This window comes from Ambystoma mexicanum, chromosome 1p (genome assembly GCF_040938575.1).
Source record: "Ambystoma mexicanum isolate Mex_15411 chromosome 1p, UKY_AmexF1_1, whole genome shotgun sequence".
Classification (NCBI taxonomy): Eukaryota; Metazoa; Chordata; class Amphibia; order Caudata; family Ambystomatidae; genus Ambystoma; species Ambystoma mexicanum.
In genome coordinates, this window is record NC_090921.1 from 838,246,706 (window position 1) to 838,274,588 (window position 27,883).

Below are 27,883 nucleotides of genomic sequence, written 5' to 3' on the forward strand. Positions count from 1 at the left end.
CCCGCTTCACGGCAGGCCCACGGCTACAGCCATGCACAGGTCGGCCGGCTGGCCGGTCGGTCTTTCGGAAAACCAGGGCCGATCACAGAACGTCAAATGCAATACAGTCGAAAGGCTATCCACAATGCAAACGTATGAGGTCAATGTTCATACACTACATTTCAGTGGAAACACAATGTTGTTGGTCATTCTGAAAACACGAATGGATGTTACTGTACAGTGGACGGCTGAGCACAGCTGCAAGCGGAACTGAGAATCTTGTGGCCAGCCTGGGCCAGCGTGAATTGCATGTGCGACCTGCCAGAATGTTTCCCCGTTTCCCCATGGACCAGTCCAATGCAGCGGACGTGTGCCAACAGGTGGCAACAGTCTTTCAGAAACCGCCACAACACACTGCAGATGCCAACTACTTCAGCGAGACCTAAAGACTGGGGTTGAGGACCTTGAAACCTCTCGAATATGAGACAGATTTTCCCCATGCATTTCAACGGAAATTGGAGCTTTTATTTTACTTTGAGAGGGGGTGGCGCCTCACGTCACTCCATAGAGTGGCAGCTGCTGGGGCGACAGATGTTGCGCTCCAGACTCCAGGATCCCACCAGCAAAAGCGGCAGCTGCTGAAAACCGACCCACGGGCTGCGCTCCAAACACGCGAAGGGCCCGAAACACCGGCCTCAAAGCAGTGCTGGGCCCGCCGGAGCAAGAGGAACAAACAGAGGCGATATACCGGAGCCTGCTGTACCACTATGAAGTAAAATAGCCATTGACCTAGGCAAGATACATGCACACGTCACATGAGCACGTGTTCCGGTATAGGCCAAACAGAAATGCTCTTTAAACACCCCCGCTCCAATCCCACACCAAGTGGTCGAAGTGTAGAAAAAGAAGTAGTGGAACTATGTTCCCTACTGGCCTTCCCCTAGTCCCCACAAACCCCATCATCACGCCCCCTCCCACACGCAATACTAGCCCACAAACACATGCAAATGCTGTTTAAGGAAACGTGCAGTGGGTTGCAGTGAAAGTGCAAGTTTAAACTTCTTCTTACACTTTTATTTTAAAACGAAACCATTCCAGAACGGTTTCTCTTTAAAATAAAAGTATAGGAACGGTAACACTTGATTTAAAAAAGTAGAGGAGCACCGCTCCCACCCGCTCCCGCTCACTTCGACCACTGCCCACACCCCCCCTCCACCAATCCCCTGGCTTCCCAGAACCATGTTCGACCACGGTCCTGCTGAGAATGACTTGCCTAACACAAGTGGTGCCTGGAAACACTTTCTGCTGTGCAGGCGCCGTACAAATGTTCGATAAATAAAATAATTAAAGTGTATTCGTTTCAATTAGCTGCCATGATCCTGCTTCTCCCCTCACCACGTCTGGGGTCTCTTGCGAACTGTACAAATCAACCAGAATCATGTTGATTTCTAACCCTAACCCTAACCCGTGCGCTTAAAAGCCTGGTAGTTTGGTTTATAAATGGTACAAATGCATATGGCAATTATGATTTCACCCACACTTTTGGTTTAAAATAAACACAGGGTGATTTAGCGGTTTGTTTTCAGACCTCCCGCCCCTCACTGAAAGGTCTGTGTTGGGGAAGCTGGACATACAAAATTCGGTGGTTTGAGAATTTTGGATTTCAGACCTCTCTACACGTAAAACGACAGCCGGATCCGCACCATGTTGCACAGGCGTTAGGCAATTTTCTGCTGTGCTTCCAAAAAGCATAATAGTTATGCATATGCAACTTACTGCCCACATTCCTAATTTTACCCTTCACCAGTTCGCCAACTCTCAAATTCAGAACATGTTCAAAGCAGCCAAGAACACCTTTTAGCTGGTCATTACAATTCCCAAAGTTGCAGGTGGGTGAATTTTATTTCAACAAATTCACCTGGAAATTATCTAAAAAATGAAACATACATGTAATCAGTGTGACTAAGGGTTTCAGGGAAAATGTACCAACTGAGATTGTCCATTTAAACAAAGGGAATCTTCATATGTGCAAATATGAGCTTCCCTTCCTCCAGGCCATTTGCCACTGTAAGCAAGCCTGTGATCAATGTTTCTTTAATTAGCCTCTATTGTTTGAATTCAGAGTTCAGCCTTGATTGCAGCCCGTTTTCACACCTATTCCCCTACATTCCGGCAATGCACCGCCTTCAACATTTTGTCTGCACAGAACTGCCCTAAGAGACAGCAGGTCTAGTGAGACTTGGTTTTACACGCCCTTCGGGCAGGCCACATTTTATTGCAGTTGTAAATAGGGGAGATGCACAAACCAGGCTTGCATTGGGGGAAGCCATTTGTGCATTCTGCCCTGAGACCCACCATTTTCCTTGGCTGAAAGGAACTCACATATTGCATTTTCTAACATCAGCTTTGATTCTTTGACATACAGTGTGCTTTACTGATCAGGGTTCACTTAGCTTTTGCACTGAAAGTACAGGGCTGTTCCTTTCAGTGATTAATAAAATACACTTTTAATTATCTACTGTTAGTTTTTCTGCTGAAAAGTGTGTCTGAATTGTGACAGTGCACTACCTTTTGATGGTTAGCAGTGTTAGTAAAAATGCTGTACTTATTTGTCAGCAAGCAATGTGATGTGCTTTTCCAATCTGCACTTGGATTACATTTTTGTTTTGGCTTTCTCTGGATTTCAGCTGCAGAAAGACACCCACATAGTCTGCCCTAGTAGGCCTGTTTGCAGTGTGAAGGTTTTGTTATTAATGCTGGCAGGTCATTTATTTCAGTGGGCCCTTCAGTTCCATTGGTTTGCGGCCTTTGATTACACCCCACAAGTTAAGGTTTGATTGTAGTCAGATGGATGTTATTTGCATATGGGAAATAGTTAATTTCAACTAATGAAACATTTTTGGTTATCTCTTCTACATGTTCCTAAACATTTGGTGTCATCACGGTAAATGTGTGCGTGTGTGAGAGAGAGAGACAGAGAGAGAGAGAGAGAGAGAGAGAGAGAGAGGGGCATGTGTGTTTGTGCGTGTGTGTGTGTGTGTTATGACAAGGGGTGTGTGTTTTCGGTTTATGTTTTTTGTACGTTGTGTTTTATTGTTTTCTGTGCATGGCCGAAGAAAATTGTTTGCAGACAGTATGTTTGTTTGTTTCTTCAAGAGTGTCCCATTTTGGTACATGTTTGTGTTTTGCGCTAGATGATTGTGTATATTCTTAATCTGGTAAAACCATGGATGTATAGTGCATCCCCCCGCTTATATAGGAAAAATGCTCCAGGATTGGTCCACAGCAAGCATGCTGTTAAGGGTTCTATAATGGTTGTTGTAATAAGGGTGCTTTGATTTTTAATGTCTTACACATAGTGCCTTGGGGGTGGGGGTAGGACGTTTGGGGAGTCCTAGGAAATCCAACATGGTGAAAGGCCTGTGTAGTTTGAACCTTTCCTCTGGCCTACTCTAACTCCTCCCCTTTCCTCTGTCAGACTACGTCTAAACTTGAGTAATCAGCACCCTGGTGTTAGGTGGCCATTATTATGATAGGACTACCCTTGAAGCACCAGTTCCCACAGGACTAAGGAGAACGTTGTCAACCTCCCTGAGGGGGATAAAAGAGAAGTTTACTGGGTTGGATCCAACATGGTTGTTGTGGGTACACCCAGGCCAGATAGCTAAAACACATCAGGCCCGGTCATGCATAAGTCGTTGCTCACCAAGCTGGCAATAATATGACATCCAGTGTTTGTGGCTGTATAACTGTGTAATATCCATACACATCATGTCATAAATATACATGGCTTATATTTAGATTTTAATAACTGGCACCAGGTTGCTAAGGTACACAATTATAATCGTTTGAATCAGAAGTGCAGTCAGTTAAGTAGCCATCTCTGCCTGTTGTAAGTTTGAGTTAAAGCAGTTGTGTTCAGGGGTGCACATGTGACCATTCAACCTGCCCTACTGCCACTGCAGGACAGTTGCAGGGGATGTCAGGAGATGGTACCAGCAAGATAAATGTCTGCATTATGCTGTTTGGCATCAAGAATTATGAAAGTGGGATCTGATTAGCAGATCCCACCTCCAGAAACAGAATGACTGCCATTATTTTGTTATGTTATATTATGTTAAAGGTACTTATATAGCGCACTGTCACCAACGGAATTGGTCCCCAGGCGCTCTGGCGGATCTGTAAACAGGAAGGACGGGTAGGGTTAGTCGGGAGGAGGGGAGCAGGAGAGTGAGAGAAGTGATGTGCATTTTGTTTCTAAAAATAAAAAAGATCAGGTCATTTCACCCTTGCAGATGACATTCCATCCCAGCCAGATAAGGAGAGAGAGATTGACTGCGCCAATGTGAGATACTAACCTGTCTGCATTTGTATTTATATTTAATTTTATTTATAAAGCACCTTACGCCAAGGAAGAGGCTAGTGGTAGGAGCGCAGGGTTACAGGTTCTTTTGTCTTGCAAAGCCTTTTCCCCTGGTCCCCCAACTAACCTACTCCCCTCGAAAATCTCTGACCACCTTAACTACACAAACGGATCACCCACAGATAGCACCACAAGACTAGCCTAGCACATCAACACTATTCAAGCCCTCACTAAGCTTTCCTCTTTAGCCCCGTCAGATTCTCCCACATCTGTGCCTAACCAGACCCAAAACAATGTAGTCCATCTGCTCTTCCGTATGGATAACATACTCCCGAGTCTCTCCACCAGACCCATAAAAAAACAGCTTGCCACACAGGAACCGCGTCGTCCGACCTGAAACCATCATTACCATCTGACTCACCCACTGTCCCACGAAAGACCACCTTCCCCTTCTTCTCACAGAGCCATGTGCAGAAAGGCCACCAAAAGTGGCATTAGAGTGCTAAACAAGACCACTTACATTACACACATGCATGCAGCTTTTTTGGGGTTGTTTCCAGATTGTGCTTTGTCATGCATTATGCATTTTCCGAGCATTGTGTGCATGCTTGATTCGAGAGATGGCCGAAATGTGATAGAATGGGATTTCTTTTACTGGGACTTCTATACATGGGTTTTTCCTTTTATGTGCGCATACCCGAAATCTGAGATGGCCATAACGCCATGGGTTTGTTTATTTGGCTTCTACTTATGAAAGCGTTTTACTTGTGTTTTGTGAGCATGGCAGGTTAAAGCTGGTTGCTCGACATGCATATTTGTGTGTTTGTGTGCGAGTTCCATATTTGTGTACATTTGAATAAGTTATTCGACTCTACTGAATACATGTTTTGGGTAATAAAACAAAAATCCTTGATCCCATTTTCAAAATGTCACATGCACCAGGCACACCAAAACTCTGGGCATCATTATTGACAGAGATTTAAAATTATGAACATGTTCAAGAAACTTCACCAAATTTGGCATGCATACACTATTGTGTCACAATATACGGTTGGCCAAATTTGGTAATGTCCTGGAGTGAAGTTCAAAGGTTACAGAGGAGGTGTGGAGTGACAATTTCTTTTTATTTATTTCGAAACCAAAATATATCAATTTAGAAAGACCTCTCTGAGACCACCCAGAGGAGTCTTTCTAAATCGGCCTGCAGTGCTGAAAATGGAAAAAATGTACTAGGGAACCCTCTCCTCCTTGGATGGGCGGGGCTGTGGCGAAGAGGGGGCGGGGCCTTGGGGAACATGGGGCAGTGCAGAGGGGCATGGCCCCAGGCCTGCTTGTGCAATACAGTATCTCTTCATAGAACCCAATCCTGGCGATTTGCATAAAAACAAAGAGTATTATGGGAACATATGACTGCCCACAATTTAAAATTTTAAACATGTCTTACTTTGATTCAGTAAGAAACAATTTTGAGAGAATAATGGAAGTTGGGCTCTGCAGTTTTAATTACTCATACTACTCGCCTTAAGAAAAAAATGTCTATACAATAAAGGACATATATGCCAGTTTGGAGAGCTGCAACAGGTATGTGACGCTTTGGCCTTTCCTGTATTCGGTTTCCCATGCTGAGTCTAGTGAAAGTGTCTGCTTGCTGAAACCTGGGTTGCTCGTCCATGTGATAACTTGGCTTTCGAGGAGTATCGTGTCCTAAAGCCGAGTTATCACACGCAGGAGCATACCACTTTCAGAAGACTCGGCAGCGCTGCAGAGTCTTCTGAAAGCCGCCTGCTTGTTGCGTGCCACAACACGGCTTCACGTCGTGGGTAAGCACATGGGTCCGGGGGGGGGGGGGCAGTGCTCCTGCAACACATGTCTTGCTGGAGCACCGCTCTGCCTTGTTTCTGGCCAACTTCCTGTACTGGCGACCGGTCACGCCCCTCACCGCACACAAGTGCGGCCAGGTCGGGTGGAAGACGGGCAGCCGCCGGTGCATCAGGAGGCAAGTGTGTGTCTGTTGAAGGGAAATGTTTGTAGTGTGGAGGGGAGAAGGTAGGTGCAAGTCTGTTTATGTGGGGGCGAAGAAATGTGTTCGTTGCGTGGAAGGGGGTGCGCGTGGAAGTGTGCGTTTCTGTTTTTGTGTGTGCGTCTGTGAGGGAAGGGGGCGTCCGGTAGGAATGTTTATGGCCGGGTTTGGGAACTAAGGGGATCCGAGTGGTGAAACCCCCCCAATGTAAAGAGTGCTGTCAGGCAGGGGTTCGGTTCTCAGCTTGTCAGAGAGGTTTGGGTGCGGGGGAGGAAAACCGACCAGAAATAGTGATCATTCTGAATATTGAAGGCTGTGCCAAATCGGCCGGAAAAAGAGAAAATCAAGTCTTTTTTTTGTGCGGCCTTCAATATTCGGAAATATCGCAAAGAACCACAGAGGAAACTGATTTTGCGTAATCCTTTGTAAAGCACGGTGTAATCTAGCTATGCCTCGCACTCGCACACACATGAATGTAAGAAGTGAGATATGGTTTTCATTATGAGAGGTCATGAGTGATGCTAGAGGTCAATTACGAGCGAGCAAGTATTGATTTACACATCATAAAGTGACAAGGGAAATTAAAGAACATGTTTTACGACTTGGGGGGGGGGGTGTTAGGGGGGAATGCAACATACACATTCCATTCTGCACCGGACGAGCCCGTGGGCTGGCCTTGTAAACCAGAGTCCCGGCCCGGCTAGAAGTCACACGGGATTGCCCCGCGAGAGGCTGCTCCGCTTTTAAAACTGTTTAAGGCATCTGGGGTCAATGCTGGGTTCAATCATTTTGAGTTTAATGAGTTGAGGGTAACTAAGCTTGCTAATGCGATCACCTTTTATTTTCTTAGCCACGCAAACTGCAGTAACGCGGCAGTAGGAGCTATGCACACACAGATTCCTGTTTCTAGGAGGCAGTGTAGTGTGCCTCCTTCATCCAGAACACAAACGATCAAACATACTGGACTATGCATGTTTCATGATAATTCAGGGCATGGATGAAGGGGATTCGGGGTGGGCGCTGTGGCGCACCCTGTTGCCCCCATGTGGGCTTCAAGTGGGGGTTCCTGCCACCTTCATGGCAAAAGAAAGGAGTGAAATGGCTGCATGCGTGTCTGCCATTACCCACACGGGATTTCAGAAGGATCTCTAGCTCAGAGTTATGCCACCACGAGTAGGGACGGACCATTTGTGAAGAGACAAGGTACACTTGTGTCCAGGCGCGTTATGAATGCCATATCATGTCATAGACACGCAATAATGTGAAACGTACTGTAACCACCAAACGGTGGAATTCCCCGCGCGGCACCAACATGCGCTAATAACAGTACAATGCACGATTGCTCATTTTTATACAGCTTCCATCCCCAGGGGTTAGCTAATAGGCAAATATAAAGGCGAAAGAGGGGCGAGGGAGGTGGCGGCAGCAGCAGAGACGCCCTCATTCTGCACTTATACAGGCCTTCGGCAGCAAGATACTCTGTACTCTGCTCCTGCCGCCACGTCCCTCCGGAACAGCCTCCCTGCCCCTCTCAAACTAGTGGGGGGCAGATCTCTCTCCTCTACTGCCACCTCCCTCTGGAACAGCCTCCATGCCCCTCTCAAACTAGTGGGTGGCAGATCTCTCTCCTCTGCCGCCACCTCCCTCTGGAACAACCTCCCTGCCCCTCTCAAACTAGTGTAGGGCAGATCTCTCTCCTCTGCCGCCACCTCCCTCTGGAACAACCTCCCTGCCCCTCTCAAACTAGTGTGGGGCAGATCTCTCTCCTCTGCCACCACCTCCCTCGGGAACAATGTCTAAGCGCTTGCTCAGGGATGGAACCCACGTTGCACAGCATGGCCCGGATCCCAAGGCCAGTGCGTCGCCCCTGAGCCAATCTCCTGCTAAGGTGCGAATAGAGCATCACTGCTTCCCACAAGCACACCCCAGCACGCCTCAGCACGCTGGAACTTGCGATCACCCAGTGTCCGGGACATTGCTATTTAACTCCTCTTCTGGGCATCGCTAAACTCCCGGCGCAAACACTACTTCATCCAAGTCCTCAGTTCTGTGTTTAAAGGTCATCACCCGTGCCAAGGGCCAACGCGGAAGCGTTTGCTTTACAAGCTCCACAGCAGAGCTAGACAGACGGACATATAGACAGCAGGCAGATAGCAGCTAGAGAGACAGCCCCACCGCGGCTTGCCAACTGTCCATCAGCACCGGGTCTCGGTGAAGACTGAGCTCCAGGCTGGCTCCCACACTACTGGCTGGTGTCGAGTGGTTACAATGTTACACAGATCTTCTACTTAAAGGGGTATGCCCTTCAGAGCCCCCCGCCCCACGACCAAAGGGTCGCAACCCCACCCCGCACCTCTACCCAGAGTCAAGAGGGCCCACCTCCCCCCTTCACCCACTGCATGCTGAAGGGTGGAGTTGAGGGTTTCCCATCACAGTACAGGAAACGAGACGAGGAACAGATTACAGTCCCAACCACAAAGCTCGCCCATCATGAATTGCCCCTGTGTAGCCTGAACTTGTGGAAAAAATAGCACAGCCAAGCCTGCCAGTGGCATGTGTAAGAAATTCCGACTAAACCACAGGCACTGGTGTCCTCGGCCCTCAGCTCCTGCAACAGGGAAGACTGTTCATTCGCCCCCTCTCCGGTTTCACCGTGGCTGGGCCAGACAGGGGGGCTCTGTGTATTCTGCCCAATGGCAGTGCCAGATGTGCAGGCAAGCGACAGCAGGAGCCAGGTCACCATGTCACGCTCGTGGCTGAATATGGCGGAAGGAAACTCCAGTGTTGGGGAAAGCAACATAGCTAAGTACATGTCCACATGTTGTGGTCACTTACATGTTACTCTGAGAGCACTGTCTGGCCACTTTTGGTCTCTCCTCTCTTGCATTGGATGCAGAGCCTCATTTTGCGGATCTCTTCCATGTTTGGCTGGGTGCACTGTCTTGCCTCTTTTGGTCTCTCCTCTCTTGTATTGGGTGCAGAGCCTCATTTTGCGGATCTCTTCCATGTTTGGCTGGGAGCACTGTCTGGCTTCTTTTGGCCTATCCTCTTTTGCATTGGATGCAGAACCTCATTTTGCTGCTCCTCTTCCATGTTTGGCTGGGTGCACTGTCTGGCCTCTTTTGGTCTCTCCTCTCTTGTATTGGGTGCAGAGCCTTATTTCGCTGCTCCTCTTCCATGTTTGGCTGGGTGCACTGTCTGGCCTCTTTTGGTCTCTCCTCTCTTGCATTGGGTGCAGAGCCTTATTTCGCTGGTTCTCTTCCATGTTCGGCTGGGTGCACTGCCTGGTCACTTCTGGTCTTTCCTCTCTTGCATTGGATGCAGAGCCTTATTTCGCTGGTTCTCTTCCATGTTTGGCTGGGTGCACTGTCTGGCCTCTTTTGGTCTCTCCTATCTTGCATTGGATGCAGAGCCTCATTTTGCTGGTTTTCTTCCATGTTCGGCTGGGTGCACTGTCTGGCCTCTTTAGGTTTCCCTCTCTTGCATTGGATGCAGAGCCTCATTTCGTGGGTTCCTTCAATGTTTGGCTGGGTGCACTGGCTGGTCTCTTTTGGTCTCTCCTCTCTTGCACTGTGTGCAGCCTCATTTTGCTGCTCCTCTTCCATGTTTGGCTGGGTGCACTGTCTGGCCTCTTTTGGTCTCTCCTCTCTTGCATTGGATGCAGAGCCTCATTTCGCTGGTTCTCTTCCATGTTCAGCTGGGTGCACCATCTAGCCTCTTTTGGTCTCTCCTCTCTTACATTGTGTGTAGAGCCTGGCCTTACTGGGTCTCTTCCATGTTACACTGGCTGCACTGCATGGCCTTTTTAGCCCACCCTCTTGCATTGGATGCTGAGCCTTGCTTGGTCTCTTCTACGTTACACTGGCTGCAGTGCCTGGGCTCTTTTGGTCTGTCCCCACTTGCATCGGGTGCAGAGCCTGGCCTCACTGTCTTTTGAATGTCACACTGGTTCCTGACAGCCTGGCCACTTTTGGTGCCTCCTCTGTTGCATTGCACACAGAGCCTCACCTTGCTGGGTCTATTGCACGTTACACTGGCTGAAGTGCCTGGCCTTTTTTGGTCTCCCCTCAATTGCATCGGATGCAGAGCCTGGCCTCACTCCGTCTCTTCTATGTAACGCTGGCTGACCTGGACGCAGAATCTCACCAGGTCTCTTCCATGTTACACTGGCAGCACTGCCTGGTCTCTTTTGGTCTCTTCTCTCTTGCATTGGACGGACAGATGCTACACTGACAGCACCGCCTGGCCTTTTGTGGTCTCTCCATGGGATGCAGAGCTTTGCCTTGCTGGTCTCTTCCATGTTACATTGGCTGCAAAGCCCAGCCTCCCTTTAGAAGACTGATGCAAGGATTTACAAGTGCCCAAAGCAAAGCCATTTTGGTACCCAATTTATGGCCGAGATGTTGCCCACTGGTGCCACTCTGCAGGTAGCGGCCTAGGCAGCCGCTTGCAATAGCCTTATCGTAGCACCATCCAAGTCCCTTATGTCTCTCCTCTGTTCCACTATGTGCAGATATTGCCCTCCCTGGGTCTCACCAGTTATTCCAGTCATAGAGCTTGGCCTCGCCGGCTATCTGGCCATTGCAAGTACTTGAGGCTGCTGATCAGCTCACAAGTAGCCCACAGACCTAAATAATATGGGTAGATTGCAGGACCTTCAGACTGATTTAAATTCCATAGGCGAACACCCCGTAAAGCTGGGGAATATATGGATTCTGTCAGGTTCTTTGGCTCCATTTGTTAGGTCCGGTTTCATCTCATCTCATCCATCCAGTTTCATCTCATCACCGACTAACTTCTGTCAATGTGTCACGTGACCAAGAAGGAGGTAACCTATCTATTTAAACATGGGTAGCAGTCTTGCTGTGCCACGCGGCTAGGCAAAGGACGGACAAATTAGGAGCCGAGACATCACCTTTAATATGGCTTTGCAGAACTAAGAGAATGGTGATGCCCATCCTTAAATGTTAAACAGATGGAAAGGTGACTGTCAAATGCATCCACAGGACCACTAGGACTGCCACAGTCCCGTTATGACTCCGCCAAGCATGGCACACACTTAAGAGCAATTCACAGCAGATGAATGGCTGCATATTGTGAGGAATCGGAGGGTGTCCTCACTTCTTTCCTCAAGATATCCTCCCACCACGTGGCAAGGGAAAGGCTGTCGCTATCGGATCCTGACCATAGGGGTGGATATATGAGGGGGGATCTACTGGGTGGAGGAGACTTGGGGAGTGGGGATAAGGCACCCTTAGGTGAGACACTGTATCCCCCATTTCCCTTTTACCACGAGTCTAATGTCCCAAAAGCCTTCTCAGGCTTTTGTCAATTCCATCCCTAAATCATCCCCAGTTATATACTGAAACGAGGAAGAGCCCAACTAGAGAAATACATCCTCTCTTTATTGATACAAACACATGCACACACCAGTTAGGTACTGGGACGAGGAGGAGGCAAGCAAGAGCAATGCTGAAATTCTAAGTCGGCAATGAGCGGTCTAGTCCTTTTTGGACCAATCAGCCTGGTGGGAAGTTGAAAAGCAGAAAGAACGGTAAGAATGAAGTCTGCTGGAGAAGTACACACCTCTCTGGGAAGGCGATGTGGAAGACAAGAGTGCTCGAGAGCCCAAGACTGATGCAGAGTGTATGCTGCGGGAAGCGAGACTGCGAGAAGCTGGAGGCCTGTGACTGACTACAGAACAGGGACCGGCATGACCAGGCGAAGCTCGACAGTGAGGCCCGAGCTGCGAGAGACGCATCAGTGGCAGGAGCGAAGCCACTGTGAAGACTGAGCGAGGCGCCACACAAGGAAGAGAGAACTCGTTGTGGCCGGACTGGTAAGTCACCACAGGAAAAGGGACACCAGGGAGGCAGGCGTAGATTATATTTATGGAACTTTAATGAATGCCAAACCAAAGAAAAGCAAACCTGTTTGAATACCGCTTTGAATGAAAGCAAGAAAGTAACACTTTTGAATACCGATTTATATGGAAGCAAGAAAGCAAGCATTTTTGAATACCGAACAGAATGAAAAGCAAGTATTGTTTAATATTGAGCTGAATGAAATCAGCATTGCAGAATATTACGCTGTGTAGGAACTGTGTAATTTGAGAGCGAACATTGGCAGGAGCCATAATAATATATGAAAATGCAACAAGTGAATAGTGACAAAGCAAGAATTGGTAAAGCATCATGAGGATGTGAAACGGGATTGAGCCCAATACCACTGTAGAGCTGAAACAGTGGTAACATGCATACAAGGAACAAGAGGCCAGACAGGTGTCTCGGTTGCGTGACCTGTAATGGGTGGACCGTGTGGTGCGACAACTGCGCCTAGACTGAAGACACCCACTTATACAAAAAAGCCACTTAAAATACCTGCAAGAAGCTTGTGATTGAATATAAAGGAAAGTTGAAGTGAGTTGAAATTAATGAACTGTGCTTTGTGAACTTGATGAAAGATAAACACTCCAGAAGAGTTGGAAAGTATCACAAAGAACTGTGTTTTGAAACAGCCGAGAGACTTGAAAGCTTGGGCAAGGGAACCACTTTTGCATTGCAAACTATCCTGAACTTTGGGGAAGGGAAACCCTTCACAGACCTGGAAGAAGTTCAGAACCTTTATTTGAACACTTCTCATTTTGACGCTGACATCCCTAGAGATTGTATACAAATAGATGGGGGTGGGGGGAGAATAGGTTTTGGACACAGACAGACTTTTACTTTAGACTTCCTGACACAGACTACCCTTGGTTTATTTATGTGGGGAAATCCCACCTTAGTATATGGCAAGCTAGGCCTTTCCCAACCCCTTTTCTGTTAATAAAGGTTTCTAGGTAGACTTGAATTCAGTTGTCTGCGTCTACTTCCTGATGCCTTCACAATATACATATTGTTAATAAGTCTGGATCAATAGTTAAATACAGAGAAGCCATGCATGCCTAGGAGCTCACAGCAGAAGCCTATCCTGTTCATTACTGCATCCTGGCTCACCAGCGCCTAAATGTACATTCATTCCATTTAGGTATTGCATATACTTATCTTAGCATGGGCCGGGCTCAAAATGGCGTCAAAGCGCTGTACGGTGAAGAGAAAAGTTACTGGTGGGTATCAGGCCCTACATTTGCATATCCAGCGACCCTTTCCTCTGGACCACAATTTATAAGACATAGAAAAAGATCCTCAGGGCAGAGCGGTAAGGGGTCTATGAAAGGCAGCTGCTAAATTAACACTCTGACTCAAGGGAATGTAGCAGTTCCCGTCAAAGCAGCCAATGTGACCCGTCCATTTAAGAAACCACAGGCCAGCCCGACTGACACGGCCAATTACTGCCTATATCAGATCTACCATAGGCAGCACAGCTCTGGGGCACAATATGTTAGAGCCACAACAAGCCCTTCTTAAGTATATGACCTGACAGGAATAAGCAGAACCAGGTTTCCCACCGGCACTTGTATCGTAGGATAGCAGCGTTTACAGTGATCATCCCAGAGGTGGAAGTGAGTGGGAACTGACAGGAATTTAGTTCCACTAGTTTTATTTTTTAATTGCAATAATTCTACAACTTTTATAACCACTTTCACACTGCTCCGGAAATCATCTTTTTCTAATTAAATCATATATTTTCACTTAGGTAAGCAGCCAAATAACATGAAAGATGTTTTCTTGCGTTGCTGGGGGTATGGAGAGCACTGCAGGGAGCCTGCACAGAGCAATAGGGAAAGACTTGATAACATGATTCTGCTGTGTTAAGAAGTCAGGCTTTTTCTCGACAGAAGTCACCATAACCCCTGGTTTTACTTACGCTCGATTTATCGTAAATTAAACGTGTGGTACAGTTGCGACTGTCCTCTCAGGCGTGACCAAGACCATGCACTACCCACCTCCCTCACACTGTGTCTAGAATTTCAAGACGTGGAAAAAAAAAAACAACAAAAAAAAAAAAATAAGAATTTCCAGACGTGGCATACATGTATACTCCCCCCTAAGCCTCATGCCATACCTGCCTACATCTAAAAAAGGAATACCCGGAATTAGCGTCAAGCGACGCCCCGCCCTCATCCACTAAAGACTTCGCCCTTCATCACGCCCACTTTTGCCCACCCACTTTCCTTTTTAAAAGGCCTGATATGGGTTGGATTTTCCTGCTTTACGTTTTTTAAAACTGTGAAGTTGCACAACCATGTAAACTCTTCCTGCTGCAGTTCCAAGTCAGGGGACTCACTACCTGCCTGTGTGTGCTGTCTAACTGGACCACAGGAGCAATAGGCCCCAGCTTCCTTCCAATTGTCTGCTCCCCCTCACTTGGCTGGCGCTGAGCGGGGTGGCAAGGTGGAGACTTCTATCGCCCTGCCAGCCCAGAGGTTTCCTTCCTGCCACCTGCTCCGACTGCAAACCAGGTGCAGGGCACTGCGACCACTTAATTGAAATGACAGCAGGCACACAGACATCACTTGCAGTCACTCTCGCCCACACCGCCATGTGATTGGCCTCTAGCAGTCATTTTCCAGCCAATTACATGGAGGTGTGGGCGGAGTTGCAGGGACAGCCAGAAACCTGGAGAAGAGCGTGGAAACCCGGAGTCTCCGGACTAAACCCGGAGTCTTGGCAGGTCTGCTCATAGCATTCACACCAACACAAAAACTGATTAACAGTGAGATGATCCCTCCCGCCCACACACTGCCCTTTCCCGGGTCACCGATCCACCACTCACTTATTGTTACACCACTCCCTCTGAACCACCCCACTATCCCACAGAAAGAATAGAAAACAGGTGCAAAAGATCTGGCCCTTCGATGCACAACGCCAAATCGTGAGTTGGGGTGTGCTAAAGGGACTGTCGCTGTCTCCATGGGCATCCCTTCATTGCAGCCACCCTTTGCAGTACATTTCTACAATTATGTGGAAGGGCCGCACCTCCTGCTCAAACTACACCCCATTGTAGAGCAATCAGGAACCAGGCTGCCTCGAACCAATAGCTTGATGGACGAGCCAAGCAAGTCTAGAAATAGACCATATATCGATCTAGATCAGGGGGTAGAGGCGCAAGCCCATTCTCCATGGCTGCTCATGAACATTAGGGACACACATGACCCAGTATACATGTTGAACAATCTTGGATTGCTGTATGACGGACTTCGCCATGGCACCGTGGCGGACCTCCCCAGGCATATCCCATTATCCGTAGCAGCAGACCATGGGCTGTCCGGGTATCACCTCCTGGCCCTCTTAGCGGCAGGGCCTAGCCTCCCTTTCTCTTCCCTTTTACGCTAGCTCAGGGACCGGGGTGCTCTGGTGTCTGCTTGGTACACTGGCTCCAATGACTAGCACTGCTGGCTCTCTCCCTGTGGCTGCCAAGCGACACTGGCTGGACAGATGGGCCTCTCTGCTCCTCCACCAATATTCCAAATGGCATAGCTAGAGCACATAAGAGATACTCACTCGCGAGGGTGTTGCTAGGTTCGTAAAAGATCTGGGGCTATGCTAATGTCGGGACTGTCGGGACTCAGGGCTAACTAGCCTTTTGGTTGTAGCCTCTTAGCTTCTATCCGGGTCTACAGGCAAAAAAGACCAGGGGCTATAGCCCACACAGACCCCACTCCCTGTCAACGCCTCTGCAGTCACCCGGGAAGTATTTGAACAAGGCTGCTGTATCGCAAAGCAGGGTTTCCTTACACAATCCCAACAGTTCCATGTGTTAAAATTGTCGCAAAAATGGGAGTGGACGCAAAATATTGCGGCAAAAAGGCTGTGGTTTTGCTACCGCAATCCATGTAAAGGATGTGGGGGACACCCCCGCAACCCATTATACCATTTAAGGGAAGCGGGGGATACCCCTGCAACACCGGCTCCCCATAAATGGTAGAATGGGGTACACCTTTACTGGGTCAAACCACAGCATTTATGCCGAGATTTTTTGCACAGGCAACATTTTTGCCGCGATTTTATCACTGCATACCATCCCAACCTGGATACTGCCTTACAAACAGCATATGCGGTAAGAAGATTATAATATAGTAATGTGACTAACTCTCCACCCCTGAAATATCACAATGCTCTACTGCCGGCCGCCGGGGCCTAGTCCCCCAAACGTTACTGCCACTCTGGGCCCCCAATCCCACACCCGGCCATTATGAACAATGCCACCATCTTGCGATTCTTCATCCTCCCTGCATTCTGTCCAGGCTCTCCTCCCCAGTATCCCATTTCCTCTCGCTCGCCTTCGGCACTCGGCACGGCAATGCAACCATCCCTAGTGGAGTGCTTAGAAGCTGGAGGGGTCAGGCATGATACTTGAGGGCCATTCTATTTGTGAAAAGGAAATCCCTCCCCAAACCTTGCACAACTTCTACCCCCCAAACTACAACCTTCAAGCTTCTCAAATCCGAGCCTTGTTTTGGGCGACCAGCTTGCCTTTGCACCCCAACATTACAAACACCTACCCCAAAGCAAAACCAAACCATCTCCCCTGTAGGGCCACAGTAGCACGAATAAACTATACAATTCAGTAGGAGGACGGGTCTATGTGCCAGTGCGCAGAGGCTTAATAATAATAATTTAGCATTTATATAGCGCTACGAACCCTCGGGCATCTGAGCGCTGCTTATTATTACCTACGGTGTGTGGTGCTTAAATGGCTCCTGTCTGCATGGCGTCACGCAGACTGAATTATCTGGTGTACCAACTAATCGCCCAACGCCAGTGCCACCTGCCCCAGCAACAAGAACGAGCAGACACCCATCTCCTCCAGGGCGTCACTGGGAACAGCATCTTTAAATCCTTTCCCCAAACTTACCACGCCCATAAACAAAACTCTTAACAGGCTAAAAGTCTGATGTTCACCGCATGCAGTCTGCATCAGGGTCCCATCCTAAAGAGGGGCACAGCCTACAACAGATGACCGCTGTATTCGGGGGTTCGGCTCACAAGCTTCGAGGCGAATGCGGTAGGCGCATCACCAAAGCGCTGCACGGCTCACAGATATGGGGCCCAGAAACACTGCTACAATTAATTCTCATGAAATGTGCTACTTTTGCTCCATTTCCGCATCAAAGCCTTCAGGCAGTGTGCGGGCCCTAGAAATGAAGCTGATATTACGTCACCTGGGTGGCACAGAGGATGCCTCTGCCCAGAAGGATTGTGTACTGGTTTGCCACATAAATGATTAAGCAATGGAGCGCTGTGCAGTGAGCAGGAAGTGACCTGTCCTTTCTAGTTAACAAGAAGGTGCTTCAGATTAGGCACAGTGTGCCAATAAAACGCAGTAATGCAGAGCAGGCCGCCGCCCTCCTCTCGCAGGAAAATGTAATTTTCTGCGGTCTGCGGTGCACTCTGAGCAGATGTCGAGAATAATTGAGCTTGTGGTCTTGCTCGGTGCTAATCCTGTCACTGGTCCTGGAGTTACATTAAAAACGTAACCCCAGGAGGGAGGCAATCAACATGTCCACTGGGAAGACAGGCAGATGGGAGACTTGTTCCGTCTCCCGGCAACCTGATCCGTCAGGTGATGCGGGACGCACGGCCGCGAACCAGGGAGGATCATCGGCGGGTCACAACCACAGAAACCGAGCACATTCTGGGTCCAGAAGAAGCACCAAGCTCAACCACAATGGCATTCTTGCAGCATGTTTTATTTATTAATGTATTGAGAATTTGTATGGCGCCTATACATCACAAAAGTGTTTCCAGGTGCCACAAGACAACGGGATACAGACGAGAAAATATAAGTGACGGTCCTACCAGGCCGTGTGACATTCAGAACCTGCAAGTGCAGTAACAGGTAGTGCGGGGAGAGGGAGACATGCTTACGGTGAGCGGGTCCTGCACCTGGTATGCACTCGGTTAACGTCCAGGTTGATGAATGCCCGGCCCGCCCGCTCTGGGCACCCCTTTTTTCATCTTTCCCACAGGCCACATTCACTCATTTATCCTCTTCACTTTATTTGGTCTTCCCCGGTTTTATTTATTTATTTTCTGCTGCCCCACACATATATTTTGCTCCTTGTGCATTATTTATTTACATTTTGCCCTGCTCCCTCTCTACTTTGGTAATCCCCCTCCCCTGCTCCCATGCGTCCTTCCCTCCCAACCCCGTCCCCTGCCCTCTTCCTGCACCACTCCCGCCCACCCGGGTGGGGATTGGTTGCTTCCCCCAGGAACTCGCTCTCTTAAAGGAGGACCCTAGGGCAGCCTTGCCCGGCAAGCCAACAAAGTGCTAGGAGCAAAAAGCAGCTCCCTAGGGCTTGCCCCTTTGCCCCCATTTGCCCATGAGTGCCTGAAAAAGCACCCTACAGCAACAACGAAGTTAAGGTGGCACGGGCGGTGAGCACACCCATTACTCTGCTCAATTCAAACCCTGGCATTTCTTCAGTACTAGCATCAAATCAGAACATTGCGTAAATTAGCTGCTGCGCTTCTAAGATAGTCTGATAGATGTACTTGGAGGGGTAGACATGTCGCACATAGATGCACTTCTGGGGACAGACAATGTGTTGGAGGAGACGTGAATGTTGACCAGTTGGGGGTGGCCAATGTGTTGCACTTAGAAATATGAGGGTTAACCTACGTCTTGAACTTAGAAATGCAAGGCTTAGCCAATGTATTACAATTCGAAACGTGAGAGATAGCCTTCTGGGGCGGGTCCCTGCCGGGGCTCACTAATTTCCCCATGTGCAACAGATTCAGGCTTCAGAAAAAAATGCCTTTCATCCATAATGGTGGCGCTGCACCTGCGAGGCATCCCTTCAAGCAAGAGATGCCGGTGGGCCGGCGCCACCATTATGGAGAGAAAGGCGAGGCCGCTGGAAGCAGAGGTCTTTTTTTTCTAAATCCTGAAGCTCCCGCTCATTCGTCAGTTTCAAGCTTTAATAAAAAAAGGCCTTGGCTCCCAGCGTCCTCACCTTTTCAGCCTTAATGGTGATGCAGCCCCTCCCCAGCTGATCTGGTGCAGCGCCACCATAAAGGCTGAAAAGGCGAAGCACTGTCTACCGCCAGGCAAAACTTTAGAAAATAAATGCAGAAATCGGTACCGTCTCCCCCACGGGTGCCGATCTCTATAAAAGGCTGCCTGCTGGGGGTGCCTGTAGCCCATTGAGCCAGGGCTCATCGAAGGGGCATGGCCTAAGGAGCCAGCAGGTGATCCCCGCCCGCCATTAGGCCACAACCCCTTGATGAGCTGCGGTTCATTTTTCAGTGCAATTTAAGGCACTGCGTTATCCTCACATGGGAACCTGCCCCAACCCCACGGGTTTCCCATGCAGGTGTAGAAAATACACATGCTGGCAGGCATCAACACGCGTGGGTGTGGATTCGCCAGTTCTTCCCACTCCAACCCACCGCATGTGGGCTGCCATCTGAATGCGGGTATAAGAGTGGAAGAGCAGCCATGGTGAAACTAGAGACTAAAGATGGACTCAAGCTATTCCCATAGGTAAGGAAGAGGAAAACTGATAGGCTTAGTCCTCTTTTTATGCCCTCACTCCTCAATCGAAGAAACTCCAAAGCAGACTATGAGTGTGGGGAAAGCAAACTCCACCACTTCTTCTAGCCCAAGTAAGCGTGTTCACAGAAGCGCCGATTGGCCCTGCTTCGAGCACACGCGGACAGTGACCAGAGTTTAGGAGAACAGGTGGCCATCACACAAGTCAAACAACAATTATCACTGATCTCTGTTGATGGCCTTGGAAATTCGGCACCCCCAGCAATTTCTAAAACATATCTGTTCAACCATAAAGACAACTCTTCTTTACTTTAATATATTTGTAAGGCGCACCAGGTGACCCTGAGGCTTACGGGCGCCAACAAACATACGAAGCAGAGACCAACAACAAAATACATGGAGCATATTTGGGCAAGTTAGGAAAGAATCATCACTGGATCAGGAAGTGATCGAAACACAAGCAGGGCCACACTGGGTGCTCCCATTTTGTTCTCGATTGCCCCGGTGGGAGGGAGTGCAGGATGGGGATCAGCTGTTGCCATGCAGAGCCACGCGTGGGGGGCAGAAGTCTACAGACCTTGGTTTTTCCACATACATTGTCAACCATTCTTTAAGTAAGTATCCTGGATTTCAAAGGCACTGAGGAGGACCAAAAAGATACCCAGTACGAGCACAAATGGACACAAGCCAACAATCGATGACAGAGGACCTTCCTGCACATCCAATATATAGTAATGTACACTCTCAAATGGGATTTCCCAGCATTTACTGGCACCTTAAGTGAATTACTTCTAACTATAGTGGACCTTGTTGACAAGAGGCTTTTCTGTATTGAATGTAAGAGTGTGTGTTCCGGCATCTACAAATGCCAACAGTCCTAGCTAGCAAATGTGAGAAGTGAGGGGCGCTGCAGTGCAAAACATCTGGAGAGCCACAGGTTGCAGACCCCTGCTCTGTGTTCGATTGGGTTGACCCACGACTATTTTCTTCAAAACTGTACTTCCCTTATTGCCTTATTTCAATAACAAATTGTACCGATTACATATTCATTACGTTTGAAAATGTAATCTTCATACTCGAAATACCGAGTTTTTGCAATCTGGAAATTGAAGAAAACAAGGTAAAAAGAAGCACCTGTTTGTAGCTTCGTGTTTTCTGTGTTTGGATGTGAGGCTAAACAGAGACCATGCGGCTTAATTGTAAATCCCTGCATTTAAAGCGCCCACCTCTCGGGTGGCCGGAGAGGGAGACGCCGGGCACCCGTTTTCCGTCCCAGTCGACCTGAATTCCCTATGACTTTTTTCTTTACACAAATCAGGGGGTGCGTGGTACCGTCATCAAACAACCATAAGTACAGATTACAGTGGGTCTAGACTGATCAGTGCTGATAATCTCTGCAGAACTCGCAGCCAATCAATACTGGAATAGAAATTCGGCTTTCAGGAGAGCTAAACCTCTCTGGCAGCTCAGCTCGTTAATTCTTTGTCAGTCCCGCCCCCCGCCCCCCCGAGACTGAACCGTCTTTACGCCCATTTGGTTAAAGACTTAAGCCCATGTTTAATTGCTTTTGGTACTCGATCCTGAAAATGATGATGTCGTCAGTTCATGTTTCAGTTACTTCTCCTTTAAGAACATTTAGCCAAAACCAATGGAGACAAAGAATATTCAACAAAATGTTTAAAATGGTGTGTGTGGCCCTTTAAACTATCTGAAATTAGTACCTGGCGAGGGGGGGGGGGTGGTTGTCGGCCTCTCAGCCAATGAGGATGCTCAAAATGGGGGCATTACCAAATGGTAATCCCGCCGTCCTAGTCTCCTCATAGCGGGAGGCTGCCATCTTTCCCTGCCGGGATCTCAGGTAAGTGCTGCCCTGATGCCCACATCCCTGCGCCCCCATTCCCGCATTCCCCTTCCCCCACCACCTTTTCCACATATTTTCCCCCCTCCCATCCCCGCCCCATTTACCTTCCAAGGCATGGTCCCTCGCGGATGCTGGAAGTCGCAGTGCTCCTGTCAATGACCGTCATGGAAAGGGAGAAGAGACTACATAGTCCCTTCTCCGGATTCATGTCAGGCATCTTTTTTTTTTTTTAACAAACTATTAGTATCCAGTACATCGTGCCAGATACAAATAGCAATATTACCCTCGTGGTGGTGGGGGGAGGGGAGGGGCACTTTACCAGGCCTGATATTTCCCCAGACGAAGAGTAAAGCCCTAGCTTCGCTCAGGCTACTGACTGGCCCAGGGCATTACCTGGCCCGGTAACCCCCCCCTAAAATTCCCCCCGCACACCCCTGGCTAATATTGCTTAAGTAATAACAGACAGGCAATTAATACGTTTCACCATGCAATTGCATTACAATATATTGCAGACACTAATGATTAAAGGGGCCTGGCATGAAATACCCAGAGAGAAAAGAATATGCGTGATACGTTGCACGACCCCGGAAACAGCCAGACACTTGTGTACTCAGTGCGCAAGCTTAAGTATGCAGCAGGGAATGTTCCATTGGAACCAAACATGATATGGCCAGGCTAGCCGCCGATGAGTTCTGGTCGCATATTCCATCTGCTCGGTCAATCGTCTTCATGAACGTAGTCCACCAGCTTTGGAAGCAGATATGGGGAACTCCCGACCACGGAGGAGGCCGATCACTTAGGAATGGCAGTCAAGGGTTTTAACGATGCTACACGCTAATTGGATTAGAATTTCTGTAATCTATGAAATGGTGCGATATCATGTGCGTCTTCTTCTTTTAAGTATATTGAGGTTATATGTATGCATTTCTATACACTTTTCATTGTGTACAAAGGTAATTGTTTAACCATAAACACACTAATCAATGCATGTTACAAAACGTACTTTTCTTGCTCAGCATAAATGTTTTGGAATTCATCATATTTTACAACGCCTGCCTATGCTCGATCTCAGCTTTATTTTTTAAATAACCTTGTTAAAATAAAGAACTAATTACAAACACGCCCAACTACAGCCCCATATGCATCACATGCCCAGGTACTGCTCAAATGTGCCAAGTGCTGCCTCAGATGCCCGGGTACTGTCATTATATGCCAATACAGCCACTGTATGTCCAGATGAAACCACATGCGTTAATGCGCAGCCTCACATGCACACTGTACAGGACCATACAAAAAGGTAATGCCATCATATGCCAGGCACAGTTATCAAGTGCAAGCTTGTTGACTCTATCAATGATCAGTCTGAACAGTCCGATCTGTTGTCTTGGGAGTGTGGTGCGGTTTCCCAGCTAGACCCTAAAGCCCTGCTAACTTCTAAAAGATGCCAGTGCACTCACTTAGTTTTTGCAAGACTCCTGGTGTGAACTCTAGAGCCGTATGGGTACTGATCCCTACTTACACCCAGATGCCTCGATTTGGAATAACCCAGCATTGAAATACCAGGGTAAGACCCTCTTTTGGACAGAATGGTTTGTGGCCGGTATAAAATATTTTAAAGATTTGTTTTAAGGTGGCAATTGGATGCCGTACACTCAACTTGCACGGATGTATGACATGACAGACTGTTCATTTGCTGAATATAGGAAATTGAAGATTATAATTTCAGCTTGTGTTGAGGTGCCACAACTGAATATTCAAAGTACTGCCTGCGCAGCTATAGAGATATGCTCGAGTGCTGCACACCCTGCTTCCACCATATACGGATTCATAAAAGCTATTCGAAAAGGATATCCAAGGCTGCTAACGATTTGGGCAGAGGAATTAGGAGAAGATGTTGGCTTGAGATGTTGGCGGAAGTGCTGTGGAAACACTTGTCTGGTGAGTTTGGATTGGGGCCTCAGAGCTTCTGAAACAAAATTGCTATGTAGGGCCTATTGGACTCCGAAGAGGTTGTTTAGGAGGCAGCTGTTGAACACCGATCTCTGTTGGAAATGTAAATGCTCCAGAGGTTCCCTTGGTCATTTGATTTGGTCTTTCCCCAAAACAATGCAGTTCTGGGAAAAGCTCTGAACGATTGAGTTTAGTCTTAAACATTGCAATTCCCATGAATGCCGCTTTATTCATTTTAGCTGATATTTCTTTGCTGGATGAAATTGACTTTGGCAGGAAAGTTTGGTTCTTGTGCACATTCATGGTTGCTAAAAAAATAATATTGAGGTCTTGGAAATCAAGTCATGCCTTTAATATTGATGATTGGGTGGAGGAGCTTCTTACTGTCTCAACGTATGAAAAAGCCATTTACAAGAACAAGGATGAAATTGAAAAATGTTGGGACATTTGGCGCTATTTTCTTGATGTCTATGGTTGAGTTTGGACTTTCGTTCGGGAATGATGTATCCCAGGTTTTGTATATTACTGTTATGTATAATTACTTATAGTTGTATACAATGTTTTTGTGATGTTCTTGTATCTGCTGCACGATTATAACATTTGTGATTTTCTGTCTCTGGCTTTGATGTTTTCTTTCTTTTTCCCTTCTTCCTTTTCTTCTTCTTCTCTCCCCTTCTTGCACCTCTATTCTTTCTCTCATATAGGGTATTTAGTGGTAGTTTATGATGAACTGATTAATATGTTTTGACTTTGACTAGGTGCGTGATTTAAAGATTAATGCCATATTTTGTTATCATTTGCTGTTGTGGAAAATAAAAACGAATTGAACAAGAAACCACATGCGTTGATGCACAGCCTCACATGCACACTGTACAGGACCATACAAAAAGGTAATGCCATCATATGCCAGGTACAGCTATCAAATGCCCCTCATGCCCAGGTACTGCCAACATCCTGCCAGATCCAGCCATTGAAGGGACTGGTACGGTCTCTGGGGTCCAGGTATTGTCTAGATATGGCCTCTTATGCAAATGTACAGAACCAGATGCCAGGATAGAGCCAACCCCTGCCAGGTAGAGCATCCTATGCCCAATACAGCCTCATAAACCCAGGCACTTGCACTTTATGGCAGGTGCAACGCTGATTTATGCAGCCAACAATTAAGCACACCAGGCGCAACCTCACGTGCCCAGCTAGAGCATGCCCAGAAGACGCACACCTCCCCCGTGTCAAGCCATTGCATGCCAGGGGAGGCCTCCCATACGCATGCATTCCCATACCATTTCAGGTGTGGCCTCGTGTACCCAGGTACATGCTCGCGTACCCCCATCATACGCCTCTTGCATGAATGAATGAATGCGAACAAGAATACATTAGATCAAGGGGTGCAGACATGTTGGCTCCTCCATGAGCAAATGTACCACTTTGAGGCACTTCACTTGTGTACAAGGCTTTACAAATAAACAATTACAGTTACCTTTGTATGTCCTCACTATACTTCCTTGGTCACACTGCACTGCCACTGCGTTCCTGCGTCTAGACATACCAGCCACCAGTGGATAGCCAGCGCTCGAATAATGCAAAATAACAAGGCACTCCTTCAAAATGTACTGATGGGACCCTGGCGCTCTCCCCAGCCAAGGCACAACTATAATGTATCGAACGTTAGAACAAAATTACGGGCAACTGTGGGTTTTTCATACTTTCTCAGTAGAGTAGGTAGTGCCCATTTCTAAAACTGGCATTTTCACAAACATGCCCTGTACCAAGTATTGCCCGTTTTGGACTACAACTCCCATCAGCTTGAGCCAGCATAGTCTACGGCGTGGGATCATGGGAGCCGTAGTCCAAAATATTGGGCAAGCCAGAGGTTGCAGACCTCTGGCCTAGAGGGACCCTGTGGCCCTGGCCTATAGCTCTCTTACTGGGAGCTTTGTTATTTTCCTATCGGGTGGGGGAGGAACTAAGAGTCAGGGATGGCCAGTCATACAAGTGGCAGTTGATGGGGGGGGGTAATAGGGTGGGTGAAGGGATGAAGTCGGGCTAATCACTCAAGCGTGATTAGCCCACCGTCATCCCTTCACTCATCTTATCTCACACTTGCATTAGCAAGGCAAACACCCTGCAAACAAGACGGCATACAAGGAGGTGGGCTCTGCCGCCACCCAACCGGCTACTGGCTTTAAACCTTCACCTTGTTTTGATTTCCCCCTGCACGGTCAGCGCTTGGCACTCGGTCAGCCCACCGTGTAGACATGCAAAGGCCCTGGGCAGAACTGGGGTGCCACGGCTCGCTGAGGCCATTGCTCTGCAGAGTCTGCAGTGACCCACACCATAACACTGCACCCCTGCACAGATGCCTGCAGACAGGCCCACTCAAGCAGGCATAGGACATTCTTACAGGCAAACCACACACTGATCCAGATACAACCTTGCAGGCAGCAGGCGCCTGTCCCATTGTTCAAACCATAAAGAACTCTGACAGGCAGCCCGCGAATATGGGACCAACCAAACTGCACTGTTGTGGGCGCAGCACACCTGCAGAACGATAGCATTAACTTAGTTACTTCAAAATCTTAAGCACACATCAGTCTGAATAGGGAGAATGTACTCTTGTAACCATTGCACACGGTGCGGCCCAGCCACGCTCTTACGCCGTGCCTCGCCCTTGCAGCCACACTGCACGTTTGCAGGCATACTCCATGCATATACACATATTCACTCGTGCGGGCATATGACCCCCCCCCCCTCCCCTGCATGCAGATAGAACAGATCACCCCAGACATATCGGGCAGACCCCACGGCCGCAGTTTCATCGCGATCTTGCAGCCATCACACCCTTGCCACCACACTGAAGTCCTGTAGACTTACCACACCTCTGCACCGATGTTTTCCCACTAGTAGATTGAACACAATGTTGCAGCCCTAGCGCGCTTTCTGCACCTATTTGAGCCTTTTTCAGACATCACAATGGGACACATACATTACACCACTACAGACATCGCACAGACTCTTGCAGATATTTCCCCCTGGGGTGGATAAGGGGGCTGAAATATCATTTAGCGCTCCGGCATGAACACTGAACTGCAGGTTCGCATCCCAGCAATATTGTTTCAGCACTTTATCCTCCCAGGTGGAGGAAACTAGCAGGTCAGGTAGATGGACAGTGCACAGCACGCTGGTAACCTTCCAGTGCGCAACATGGTATGCAACTACTAAAATGCCTGTGGGATTTCTTTGGTGTTGCTGGATATTCTGATGCGGGAAACCAAAAAAACACCTTCCCCGTTCCCACTAGCTTTGGCATATGCACACTCTCGGTATAGGGCCCGCTAGCCCTCGGACCTCAGCTCGCCGCCTCCACCCTGGCTCTCAAACTGGGTGTGTTTAGCCTTGAACCCCTGTATGCACCACTGCATATGCCGAAGAGTGTCCGTCAGCCCATGAACCCCGCGTGGTGCAGAGGAGCAGCCATCATAACCGTAAGAGCTACCCACTGAGTGCCGGCACCCCTTCCATAGCCACGCTGAGCTGCGAACGCGCTCCATCCCAAGATGGCCAACCCACCACAGGTAACACTATCCAAACTGTTAAGAGGCAAGGCAGGGTGCAGGCGCAGGGCACTTACTCGGGCAGGTGCCTCCATGGCAGTTAGGCTCTTGTTGATGGCCAACCCACCCAGGAAGCACTATACAGGCAGGTAAGCGTAGCAGCAAGCCAAGACACAACCACTGGGCACTTACTCGGGCAGATGAGCGCCTCCTTGGCAGTTATGCTCTTGTTGCAGACGAAGCACATGGTCATGCCCGACACGGTGATGGTGGTGAAGAGGTGCCCATTGGTGTAGCGGGTGTCCTTCTCCTTGGCGTCCTTCTCCCGCTCCTTCATTCTCTCCTTCTCTTTATTCTGTTGGCGTAAGAGAAAGCAACCATGAGACAGAGCCAGAAACATTCACAACACCTATAGAAGAACGCATGCCCTGTCCTTTACGCCCCCACCCACGGCACGCCCAGACTACCGAACCCACTCAGGGGCAGCTGGCAAGTCCGCCCCGGCACTGAATTATTTAGCCAATCCCCAACACCCAAGCGCTACACACCTGCACCACCAGCAACCGCTCGTTCGGTCGCCTCATCTTCCAGCTCATGTTTCCACGCACGTTAGCTCATTATTTCATGAAAGGCTCTCCTTGCAAAGCAGCGGCCTGCTTCCTAGTGCACCCTGCCCTGCCTTCCCCTGCCGCAGACTCCCCTACCCCGCAGAAGGCAGC

At 48.5% G+C, this 27,883-nt stretch overlaps 1 protein-coding gene across 8 annotated transcripts in view; it reads right to left on the reverse strand.

Moving 5' to 3' along the window:
- The window catches only part of ARHGEF2 (Rho/Rac guanine nucleotide exchange factor 2), a 1,257,231-nt gene that overhangs the window by 158,383 nt on the left and 1,070,965 nt on the right, over window positions 1-27,883 (reverse strand). For 6 of the 8 annotated variants that reach the window (XM_069652802.1, XM_069652804.1, XM_069652803.1 and 3 more), the window contains one exon: window positions 27,357-27,519. In XM_069652802.1, coding sequence (XP_069508903.1) covers window positions 27,357-27,519 — 163 coding nt within the window. Of the gene's footprint in view, window positions 1-27,356; window positions 27,520-27,712; window positions 27,873-27,883 lie in introns of those variants that run through there. The other 2 variants (XM_069652806.1, XM_069652809.1) reach the window with 2 other exon arrangements.